General features: G+C 46.5%; 2 protein-coding genes across 2 annotated transcripts; both read right to left on the reverse strand.

Annotated features, from left to right (window-relative positions):
- Positions 1 to 8,294: 8,294 nt before the first annotated feature.
- On the reverse strand, positions 8,295 to 9,227 carry LOC133795292 (uncharacterized). The gene is made up of 2 exons (XM_062232747.1): positions 8,766 to 9,227; positions 8,295 to 8,621 (listed from the first exon to the last, which is right to left on the reverse strand). Exons 1-2 carry the CDS (start codon positions 9,225 to 9,227, stop codon positions 8,295 to 8,297), a joined length of 789 nt encoding a protein of 262 aa, XP_062088731.1.
- A 505-nt stretch (positions 9,228 to 9,732) lies between these two features.
- Positions 9,733 to 10,914, reverse strand: LOC133795293 (uncharacterized). Its single transcript, XM_062232748.1, has one exon. It carries the CDS (start codon positions 10,912 to 10,914, stop codon positions 9,733 to 9,735), a length of 1,182 nt encoding a protein of 393 aa, XP_062088732.1.
- Positions 10,915 to 11,534: the final 620 nt, after the last annotated feature.

Raw genomic sequence — 11,534 nt, forward strand, 5'->3', positions numbered from 1 at the left:
AAGCTTCAAAGAAACCCTAGAGATTTTCTTCAGCTCAACCTTTAATAATGTCTTCTCGTTCATCTCCTGACCCTACGGATCGTGATGGATACAAAAAATGCGTTCGAACGCATGCGTAAATCGTTCGACATTCCAGATAATGTCACGGTGAGGATGCTCTCGGAGGCCGAACTTCGAGAATGGCGATTTAAGGACGTAGTGAAGCCTACTGAGATAGTCATGAGCTTGAGACACATTGAATGGCTCTGTTTCCCTCTCCCAGCTCTACTTGTTCAGATAATTTCAAACTCCGGGGCTCACATTTCGCAATTTCTCCCAAATGCCATTCAGTCTATAGTCAGGGCTCAAATGATAGGGAGCCTTAGGAATGTCAATATCCAATCGGACGACATTTATGCATGCTTCACCAAGTCTACGAGCAAGGTGATAGAGGGAAAGCCTTGGAAAACTTTCTACCTCTCTCCCAAAAAGGATCGGACAATCTTCACCGATTTCGATAGCTCCCATCGAAATTGGGATAAATACTTCTTTGCTGTTGGAGGAGCATGGTACCCTGAGTACGTGCCTCAGGAAATTTTTCCTCTGGCCAGGGTGTTTATAAAAGGTGAGTCATGTTTTTCAGTAATTTTAATGTGAATTAATCAAATCTGGATGATTGTCAAGTAGTTTAACTTTCTGAACTGCTGCTTCAGTTTTTCGTACCAGATTTTTCTTGGCCTCAGGTCAGCATGATTTCTGAGCGACAGAGCAAGCTGACAGAGAAGGGGCTCCTTCATGAATCTAAGGAGAATGCCATTAGCATCAGGGGTGTACTGAACTCCTACTGTATGCATATTATGACTCGGCTTTGCTTCGTGGATCGAGTCGATCCTGGAGCTGTGCGGGTTAGATCGCAGAAGGGTGATATGACCCTAGGCAAGATTACTGCAGCATGCGTGAAGCAGCTGGGAGCTTTCCTGAAGAAATCTCCTCCTACTCCTTCAACTCTGTCACTGACGAAAGCCGAGTTCGAAAGGGCGTGCACCGAAACCTTCGCTGCGTGTGCCAAGCGTCAGGGGGTCCCAGAGGGTAAAAAGAAGGAGGGTTCTGTCCTGGCTGCAGAGTCTTCCCCTGACAAATCCGGCTTATCGCGCAGGTCTTCTCGCATCCAAGGGCGGTCGTCCACGCCTTCTGACGCTCTGCAAATTAAGCCTTTTCAGCAAGTGCCTTTGCCTACAGACGCCTTGGGAAAAAGAAAGGAGCGTGAGGAGTCCTCTTCCGAAGATTCGGACGACGGGAAGTGCATTTCGTCGAAGCTTCGGATCCCGAAAGGCTCTGCCCCCACTCCTCAAGGATCTGCTCTAGCAATCCCCAAACTTTCCCCCGGTAAATTACCAACAGGTCAGGCCCTCTCGTTGTGCAAAAATCCACGGGGATTTGCCCCTGTTGGGCATTTACCTGGGGCATCTTCTGTTACTCCTGTAATTGGATCCTTCTTGGCAGCGGGCTCAGAAGGGGTGGCTCATGTAGAGGGCGCTTCCTCTTCTTATTCCAAATTACCAGGAGAGGCGACTGGAGATGGAGTGCAGGATGGCTTACCGATGGAGGTGAAGTCGCCTGCTATCTGCGCGAAGCTGTCAGAGGCATTGACCTCTGCTTCTGATTTAGCTGAAGGGTCTGCCGTTGGCCATAAACGTGGCTCAGAGGGGAGACGCCCTTCCTCTGCCTCTCGTAAAAACAAGCTTCTAGAGGATGCCTTCGGGGAGGGTTTTGAATCTGCGGATATCATTCCTCTGCCAGTTGAGGCAAGTAAGGTCGTTGAGCCCGAAACTATCCCTGGGGGCCAGGAATCAGGGGCTGTCAAAGTAACAAGTGTTGACAGTCTTGGTGTTGACATTTCTTCATTGCTACCTACCGCTTCTGAGTTTCATCCAGGAGATCTCACTGCTGTGTCCCCGAAGGGTACTAACTCTTTTGAATCTCCTAGCGCTTTCTTGGAGCAGCTCACGTCTTCTGCCGTGCAGACGCCAGTGTACCTCCCTAGTGATTTGGGTGAGGATGATAGCTTGTTTGTACGCCCTTTGAAGACATATTCTTCTGGCACGGGGACAGTTGCGTTGGCGTCTGATAGCATTATGGTATCGACGTTAGAAGAAGGTGAGAAGCCAGTTGCCCCTGTTGCTTCTGCGGCTGCATCTGCAGGAGGAGAAGCAAGTGACAGAACAGGAGTAATGTCGGAATATGGCCCCTCTGCGTCTAACGAAGTTATGGAGGAAATGCTACGTATAAGCAGACCCCATCTACCTACGGAAGCAATCGGATTTTTAAGTGGACAAGGCGATTTGTTGCAGCAAGTATCAGACCATATCTGGATGGTAAGTTAATTAAAAAATTAGGCTCTTTTTGCATTTCGTTATATGTGTGTAATGTTATTTGTAATGGGCATAATCGATTTGTCACAGAGCTATGTATGTGCTTCGGCTGCAAGGCGAGAGTATGCGGCGGCTATGCAGAATGGAGCCAAATTGGCAGAGCAGATGGCGAAATTAGAAGAGGAGCGGTCGGGGAGAAAGATGGCTGAGGCGAATCGAGATGTGCTGGTGGAGGCCATCAAGAGGTTAGAAACAGAGTTGGCAGAGGCGAAAAAGAGGGTGGACGCCACGGAGGAGAAGCTGGTAAGCACTGTCGGGCTTGAAGTAGAGCGAGACAAACTGAAAGCTGACTTGGTGGATATGACCAATAAGTGGATGGAGAAAAGCCAATTCTGCGTTCAGCATGAAGCCCGCATGGAGAAGCTTAGCAGTATGATGAGCGACCTTGAAGAAGATATTGTGTCGTTGCAGACTGATAAGGAGACCTTAGAGAAGGAGAAAAAAGAGCTGGAGCAAAGGGCGAACAGTCTTGAGGCCAGCGCAGCGGAGGCCAAGAAGCAGAAGTTGGAGGCTGATCTCCTCTTAGGGAAGAAGTTGAAAGAAGCAGAAGAGGTATGTGACTCTTCTTTTGTTATTGATGCATTAGAAAGTTAATGGGCCCATAAAACATGTGTGTTGATTTCGTGATGTTTTTTTTTTTGTTTTTGCTGAGGGCAGCAGAGGCAGCTGTTGAAGCCACTAGGCAGCGTATTCGAGATCGAGAGTTCACCGAACGCAAGCTTGCGAGAGTGGCTGAGGTAGATACTACCAAGTATCTGGATTTGGCATTACGTAATAAGAAGCAGACCCCAGAGGAGAAATGGGCAAAACTGGAGATGTATTGTAAGAGCGTTGATGTAAAGATAGAAGAGTATGACATCGACAAGTATTTGAACGAGCTTGGGGATTTGCAGATGTCTTATCCGCCGTGTCATCTGAAGAAATTGAAGCTGAGGGGCGATATGCTGGGATCGATGTATAATGCCAACGTGGAAGCCGTTGAAGATATTGTTGCCAACGTGGCTTCTGATAAAAAAGCATCAGGTTCTGCCTCTGTAGCTGAGGGCAAGTCAGAGGGTGAAAGAGGTGCCGTAGAATGAACGACTCACTTTTGTTTTGTTAACTTTTGTCATTAACTTCTGTATATAAATTCTTTGGGCTCTTCAGGCCGTTAGTTTGTAATTGATTGTAATAGAACACATTGTTAATACAAGTAGAACTTTGTTTCTTGTTAGTTGTCTTGGTGTGTGTACTGTATGGGTTTGTTGTCGTTTAGGGCTTAATTGAATGCGTGATGACAGGTGTATGTCGTATGATGTACTTGGATCAGAAGCTTCATAGATCCTTTAGGCCTTTGCGTGCGAAATACAGCGAAAGATTATACAGATGGTGGGAGAGGATGCCCAGTTAAGTGTTGTATGATTGATCCATCTTTGTGTTTTGGTGATGGGTTGGGGCTGACAACATTGTCGTTGCAGGTGAGCACCGTGAGTGGACGAAAGTTCCCTTTTTGAGGAGAATCTTTGACAACCCACAGTGGCTTTACTCAACGTGGGCGATGGAAGAGCTTATCAGAAGTGGCATCCCATACTATATATCGTGTGAACGCTATGGGTTAGGTTATCCGAAGCTAGAGAGTGCGATAGCAGAGTACATGCGTCGTATTGAGTGGGATTAATTATGGGCAAGAAAATAGATCAATTATAAAATCAGGAGTGAAAATCAATCAATGTAATATAACTTATAAATAACAACTTCTGATTTATTGTTATTTTTGAGTATACATTGCCTTTTGATTCATGCTTAGCATCTGTCAATTTAAGTTACTATACAAATATTGAGAGAGGAATTGAGTAAATATGTGTGCCCGTACTTAGCATCCGTCAATTTAAATTGTTGTGATAGGTGTGTCTTACTCCTGCGATGTTGCCATTATTGCTGGGTGGCGGACCTTCTTACGCACGTGGAGTTGTTGTAGTGGTCTTATTCGGGACTGGTCCGACCCCCGGGGATGGAAATTTTCCCATTAGGGTAGAGGGATTGATGTGATCCAGACCGAATGCGAAGGACAAAGCGTAAAGCAGGGCATCGAAGCAGATGCAAAGAGGTGAGGGTTGTGAGGCAGGTATCTTTCCAATGCACCCATACCGTATAGTGTGGTGGGGGTCGTTTGGGCTGTCACGCATCCTCTCAGAGGCACCCATTGTGCAGGATATGGGTGCGACTGCGGGAAAAGTTCCTCCCAGCCTTGGATTGCCAAACCAGTTGGTGTACATCGGTGGGGGATCCGAAGCATGACAGCAGATGGTTCTGCTGTGATAGTCAAGGCAGATTAGACTGTAGGAGGTGGTCCTCTTATGCGGGTAAGAGGGTAGGGTTTGCAGTGCACCTCCATTGGACGACCAGATCGGTGTAGTCAGGGCAGATTAGACTGCAAAATGGCTGGCCGTAGTTTCCTGTGAGTTTAGTCAAGTCAGATTAGAATGCGGTATAAAACCCAGTGAAACGTGCATGCAGAAGCGATAGGATCTTGCACGCAGACTGTGTGTAGTGGCCTTGTTGCCACAAACTGTTGAGATTCAGCCTGGTTCCAACGTGTGGGGCGTGATCCTCGCTATACTTCATCATTGCTCTTTGTCTATTGAATTGTAGGTGTATGTTTTGAGATCAAAGACATACGGTGTATTGCCAGGGGGTGTTGGCAACTTCAAACATTAGATGATTGTTTATTTATAGTCATTGTGGTAGGTGGTGTTTGAGTACACGTGAATAATGCTACAAAGTTAGGTGAGGATATTATTGAGGAACCCTTTCGAATAAAAAGTTAATTGTCACGCGTCTGACTTGGTGAAATATGGTTGATAATAATGCCAAGGAATTGAGTACATAAGAGAAATTTAAAAGAATGTGAAAAAATGGAAAGTTGTTGTATTACTTTTGAATTGCACAGTACAACTATTAGCAATAATATTGCTTTAAAGACATTGAATTCCAAGTACGGGGTACAATTTTCCCACTACGTACATTCTTTAGAGTGTAAGACCCTCTGCCTAATACTTTAATGATTTGGAAAGGACCTTCCCAGTTAGGCTCTAGCTTCTTTTTATTGCCTATGACCTTACGCAGAACCCAATCTCCTTCTCGAAATGTGCGTAAGTGGACCCTTTTGTTGTAGTAGCGTTCTGCTACCTTCTGATAATTTTCCAGTCGCAATTGTGCCATTGTACGTGTTTCTTCTAGAAGGTCTAGGTTGTGCAGTAATTGAATGGTGTTCGTTGTTGGGTCAGATGCGATCTCTGTCCAAAGTGTAGGCAGACCGACTTCTGTTGGGATGATAGCTTCTGTTCCATAAACCATGGCGTAGGGAGATTCCCCCGTGGAGGATCTTTTTGTTGTTCTGTAAGCCCATAACACTTTCGGTAATTCTTCTACCCATGCTCCTTTTTTGTCTTCCAAATTCTTCTTAATGTTGGCAAAGATGACTTTGTTGGAAGCCTCTGCTTGACCATTGCCCTGTGGGTAAGTGACAGAGGCGAAGCTTAGCTTGATCTTGTACGTGTTGCATAGCTCTTGTACCTTTGCATTTTGGAATGGAGTACCGTTGTCGACGACTATCTCCCAGGGTATTCCAAATTGATATATAATATGCTTCCAGATGAAGGACATAGTGTCTGTTTTGTTGACCGTGACGTACGCCTCTGCCACAACCCATTTTGTGAAGTAGTCAGTGGCTACAAGAGCATACCTTCTTCCTCCAGCAGCCTTAGGTAGTTCACCTACCACATCCATACCCCATTTTGCAAATGGCCAAGGTGCAACGATGGAGTGTAGGGTTTGAGCAGGTTGATGGATGGTGGGTGCAAATCGTTGGCATTTGTCGCATTTTTTGGCATAATCCCGCGCTTCTGTCATCATGTATGGCCAGTAATACCCTGCTGTAAGTGCCTTGTGTGCCAAGCTCCGTCCCCCTGTGTGATTTCCACATGTCCCCTCATGTATTTCTTCTAACAATTTTTTAGCTTCTGATGGGCGCAAACATCGTAGGTATGGGCCATTGAAGGATTTTCGGTACAACGTCCCATGGATCATGGAATAGCGTTGTGCCTGAAGGCGCATAAGTTTTGCATCTTTTGGATTAGGTGGGAGCTCGGAGGTGGTTAAGTACTTGATGATCGGATCTATCCAGCATTCAGGTTCTGACGAAGTGGAATAGACTTCCATATCTTTGCTTGATCGGCTTATGGATATGGAGGACTGGTGTGTGCATCCTCCTGCAGAAGCTAATTTGGCAAGGGCGTCGGCCTTCTGATTTTTCTCCCTGGGTACTAGTATGAGTTCAAACTGGCGAAAATGCGATCGTAAGTCAGTTACCTTCTGTAGAAGGCTAGCCAGATGGGGTGCTTTGGTGTCGAAATTTCCAGCCACTTGTTCTATCATAAGCTGCGAATCGCCTCTGACGTTCAGACGTTGGATTCCCATTTCTCGTGCGAGTTCCAAACCGTAGATTAATGCCTCATATTCTGCTTCATTATTCATTGCGGATTTCTCTAAACGGATAGCTTCTTCGATTTTGAGTCCTGAGGGAGCTTCTAATACGACGCCAATACCAGCCCCTTGGGAATTGGATGCTCCGTCAGTGTACATTGTCCACAGCCATTGATCTTCTGATTCTAATAATTCTGGCAGGGCGTCAGGAGTGAATGACTGAATTTCAACCAGGAAGTCAGCGAGTACCTGCCCTTTTTTAGCTTTTCGTGGCAAAAACTGAATATCGTATGTCCCAAGCTCAATGGCCCATTTAGATAATCTTCTAGAAAGGTCGGGCTTACTCAGTACCTGCTTTAATGGATAGTCCGTATATACGATGATCGTGTGGCTTTCGAAGTATTGTCGTAACTTCTTTTTGGCCGTGAGGAGTGCGAGTGCCAATTTTTCCATCATACTGTATCGGGTTTCAGCATCTAACAACATCTTACTGCAGTAGAACACTGGCCTCTGACGATTGGCTTCTTCTCGAAAAAGAACAGAACTTACAGCGAATTGTGAGACAGACAAATATAAGAATAAATCTTCATTAGCAATAGGAGAGCTCAATATAGGAGGAGAGCTCAAATAAGTCTTCAACTCGTCCAATGCTTTTTGCTGTTCTGGTCCCCAGGTGGTGTTCGTAGACTTCTTTATGCACTGTAAGAAGGGTTGGCAGCGGTCTGACATTCGTGATATGAATCGACTTAATGCTACTATTTTGCCGGTCAGAGCCTGTATGTCTCGGATGGTTCGGGGTTCCTTAATTTCTGAGAGGGACGCAATCTGTGTTGGGTTCGCCTCGATGCCCCTCTGACTGACGATGTATCCCAAGAACTGTCCGGAGGACACCCCAAAGACACATTTTGTGGGGTTTAATTTCATTTTATAAGCATCAAGGATGTCGAAACATTCCGTCAAGTCGTCTATATGTGAAGAGCTTTGTTTGGACTTGATGACCATATCGTCAATATAAATCTCCATATTTCTCCCGAGTAATGAGGAAAACAGCTTGTGCATCAATCTCTGATATGTCGCGCCTGCATTCTTTAGACCGAAGGGCATAACTTTGTAGCAATATAAACCATCTTCTGTTATGAATGCTGTATGAATCCTATCCTCTGATTTCATGGGGATCTGATTGTATTCAGAGTAGGTGTCGAGGAAGCTCATCCTTTCATATCCTGCCGTGGCGTCTATCATCTGATCGATCTTTGGTAGAGGGTAGCTATCTTTGGGACAGGCTTTGTTTAGATTTGTGTAGTCTACACATACTCTCTTTTTCCCATTCTTCTTTGGGACCACGACGGGGTTGGCAAGCCAACTGGGGTATAAACATTTTTCGATTGCCCCCGTGCTCAGGAGCCGTTGGACCTCCTCTTATATGACTTGATTCACCTCTGGAGCGAATCGCCTCTGCTTCTGTTTGACGGGTGGGAAGTAGTTGGAGATATTCAAGCTGTGGCTCATGACAGAAGGGTCTATTCCGGGTATGTCATGTGGTGTCCAGGCAAAAGTTCTCATTCTGGTTTGGAGAAATCGTATGAGGGTCTGCCTCTCATCTTCAGAGAGCTTGGTACTTACCAGGACTGTTTTTGTAGGGTCAGCGTCGTCTAGACCCACTTGTTCTAAGGTATCTAGTGTAACTTGGGGTTTTTCTTGGTCCTCTTCTAGATTGGTTCCTTTTAGGCACGCTGATAGGTACTGCTGTAATTGTTATTTGTCAGGAGAGTGTTCATGGGAGGCAGAGCTATTTATTTCTTTTAAGGTAAGGAAGCACTTTTTGGCCTGCTTCTGGCAGCCTTTGATGTCGACGGTGTATCGGTCGTTGAGTGATTGACACTGCATCACCTGATGTAGAGTGGACACTACCCCCTGCATCCGGTGGATCCAACCTCTCCCCATGATGGCATTGTAGCTCGTGGTGGAGTCTATAATGAGGAAGTCTACTAGAAGGGCACGTTCTGCAGCTACCACAGTTAATCGAACGACGCCCTTCGGATAGACTCTGTGGCTATTGAATCCCAAAATGGGCATGGCGGAGGGTCGGATCTGATTCTCCTCCAGTCCCATTTTCTGGAAGGCTTCCCAGAAGAGGATGTCAACCCCACTGCCCCCATCGATTAGAACTCTGCCCAGCTGGCAGTGGTTAACTTGTAAGGAAATGACGAGTGGATCGTCATGAGGCAGGTGGACGCCTTTCAGGTCTTCGTCAGTGAAGGTGATAGCAGAGGCTGTGTAGCTTCTTTCTATTGAAGTGACAAGATTGACCACATGGCCTAATGATTTGTACCGCTTCACTCGTTCTTCCATCCTCTTATGGATTTTAGTTGCGTGCTCTTGATTATCGGTGGATTCTATGATCCCGTGGATCATAGGGAATTGTTTATGAGGCTCCAGGGTGCTGTCAGTGGTTGTGTGTACGGGGTCTGACGCCTGCGGAGTGGGGGCAGAAGCTGTGTTCTGCCGCGAGGCGCTCGGTCTGCCTGTCTCCTTGATGTATTGGGTAAGCCGCCCACTCCTCATGAGGGCTTGGATCTGATTGTTCAGATTGTGGCATTCAGCGATCGTATGACCGTGATCTTTGTGGAAGAGACAGTATCTGCTTTTATCCCTTCTGTCAGATGGAGTGTTAATTTTGTAGGGCTCTCGCCAGATAGGCCTATCTTTATTTTCTTCATAAATGACTTCTTGCGGGACGGTGTATTCGAAGGATGGGTACCACGATGGTTGTCGATCCTGTCTTGGCCTTTTTCCTTCCTTCGTATGATCTGTTTGGTTCCGCTTCCTCTTGTCATCCCTGGCAGGTGGTGGAGGATTATTTGCTGGGGGAGCAGAGATGAGTGCAGTCTTCTTCTGCGCACGCTCGAAATTCTAATACCCTGAAGACGCCCTCGGCTCGGGTTTGCACGTCTGCCATGTCGTATGGTGGTGTTATAGTGAGATTCTCATGCAAGAGTGACCCCATCTGCAAGCTTTTGACGAAGAGATTTGCTGCGGTGAGTGGGTCGACGTCGTGGATTTGATGCACGAGGTCAATGAAACGCTGTAAGTATGCCTTTGGATGTTCATTCTCCCCTTGTTCAATTCGATAGAGATCGACCATTGTTCTGGGAGCCTCTCGGTTCGCGCTGTACTGCTGTAAGAAGGACCGTCGGAGATCACTAAAACTGTTGAGTGATCCGACTTTTAATTGTCGGAACCATAATAGAGCCGGCCCGGAGAAAGTTGTTGAAAAGACTTTGCATTGTATGGCTTCGTTATTAGCTTCTAACGCCATCTTTTGTTGAAATTGTAATAGGTGGTTTAGCGGGTCTCCCTTTCCATTGAATGCAGGCAGGGAAGGGATGATGAAGTCCCGAGGCTTTGGCTCATTCAGAATCCATTCCGAGAAAGGCGATTTTTCAGTGGTTCTTGATACAAGATCCAAATGTTCGGTGGCGTAGGCGGATCGCCCATCTGAGAACTTCTGCATCATTTCCCTCATCATGTCTTTTTTCCAACTGTCCAAGAAACAGATCGAGGGAACGCGACCTTCAGAGGGAGAATCGTGTGCGACTTGAGGTACGGTGTGTTGAGGCCGGACGTCGGTTGTTGGCTGAGTGGGTCCAGTGGGTTCTGCTTCGGCCCGCCCTTGCGTGCCAGAGGTTGGGGCTCGTCGCCTGTCGGTCCCAGAGGATGGGGGGATGGCTTGTGATTGCCCATTACCCGGGTTCATGTTGTGAGGTGGGGAATTAACACGGTCGACTAGAACGTCAGATCTGTTAGAATCAAGATTCTCATGGGCTTGGGTGTTGCAAGTTGTGTCAGCGGACCTACGCAGCTCAGCAATCTCTGCTTCGAGCCTAGCTTGGGCTTCGGTTAATGTCTTGATTGCCTCGTCGGACCGCTGCTGGCTTGCCTCCAACAGACGACACATCCTTTCGATCTGGTCGCTCATGTCCGTCGGAGGGACGCTTTGTGCAACTGGGCCCGAAACTCCGTTGCCTTTGGGTGGCATAATTTCTGGGTTTGCAGTGGATCTTGATTTCTTGGTTCGACGACGTGGCTAAGGCCAATACGTTTATCGTTTCCCACAGACGGCGCCAATTGTTGGAGCAACAATTTGTCTTTCTATATATGGAGGTAAAGACCCAACAACGTTTGGCGACTTGCTTCTTCTCCGGTGGTGAAATCTGCCTTTGACTCGTCGGGATTTCCTGCAAGAAAGACATTCCGATGCTTAAGTCAGTTCAAAGTTCGATCCCCTTTTTCCTCTTAAAATCTCATATTTATAGGATGAAATATACAAAACAGTTAGTTGGTTCAAGTGGACCCTGAAAAGGAGGAAGGAGAATAACTAAATTTCCCTCCAAAAATACCAACTTTTAAAATGTCTCGCTCAGAGGTCAGAGGCGCGGATTGCCTCTGACCTACAGCTTCTGCCTTCGGATCATTCCTGTGTATAAACGCTCCGTTTTGAATATTTGATAAATGAGGCAAGTGTTTTCGGGCCGAGCATTTTGGGCCCAACACCCCTAAACAATAAAACAAGCATTTTCATCACATACCAAAAAAATAAAAAAATCAACCAGTGACTAGAAGCATTGAAAATAACCCAAAAACACATCGCAATTCATG

The sequence above is a fragment of the Humulus lupulus genome, chromosome 8 (genome assembly GCF_963169125.1).
Source record: "Humulus lupulus chromosome 8, drHumLupu1.1, whole genome shotgun sequence".
Classification (NCBI taxonomy): Eukaryota; Viridiplantae; Streptophyta; class Magnoliopsida; order Rosales; family Cannabaceae; genus Humulus; species Humulus lupulus.

What these genes read in the sequence shown, in the direction of transcription:
- LOC133795292 (XM_062232747.1), bottom strand. Translation starts at nt 9,227, where the DNA reads ATGGAAGAACGAGTGAAGCGGTACAAATCATTAGGCCATGTGGTCAAT. An exon ending in TAGTGTCCACTCTACATCAG is followed by an intron (nt 8,622 to 8,765) that starts GTGATGCAGTGT and finishes TAACAATTACAG; the next exon opens with CAGTACCTATCAGCGTGCCT.
- LOC133795293 (XM_062232748.1), bottom strand. Translation starts at nt 10,914, where the DNA reads ATGCCACCCAAAGGCAACGGAGTTTCGGGCCCAGTTGCACAAAGCGTC.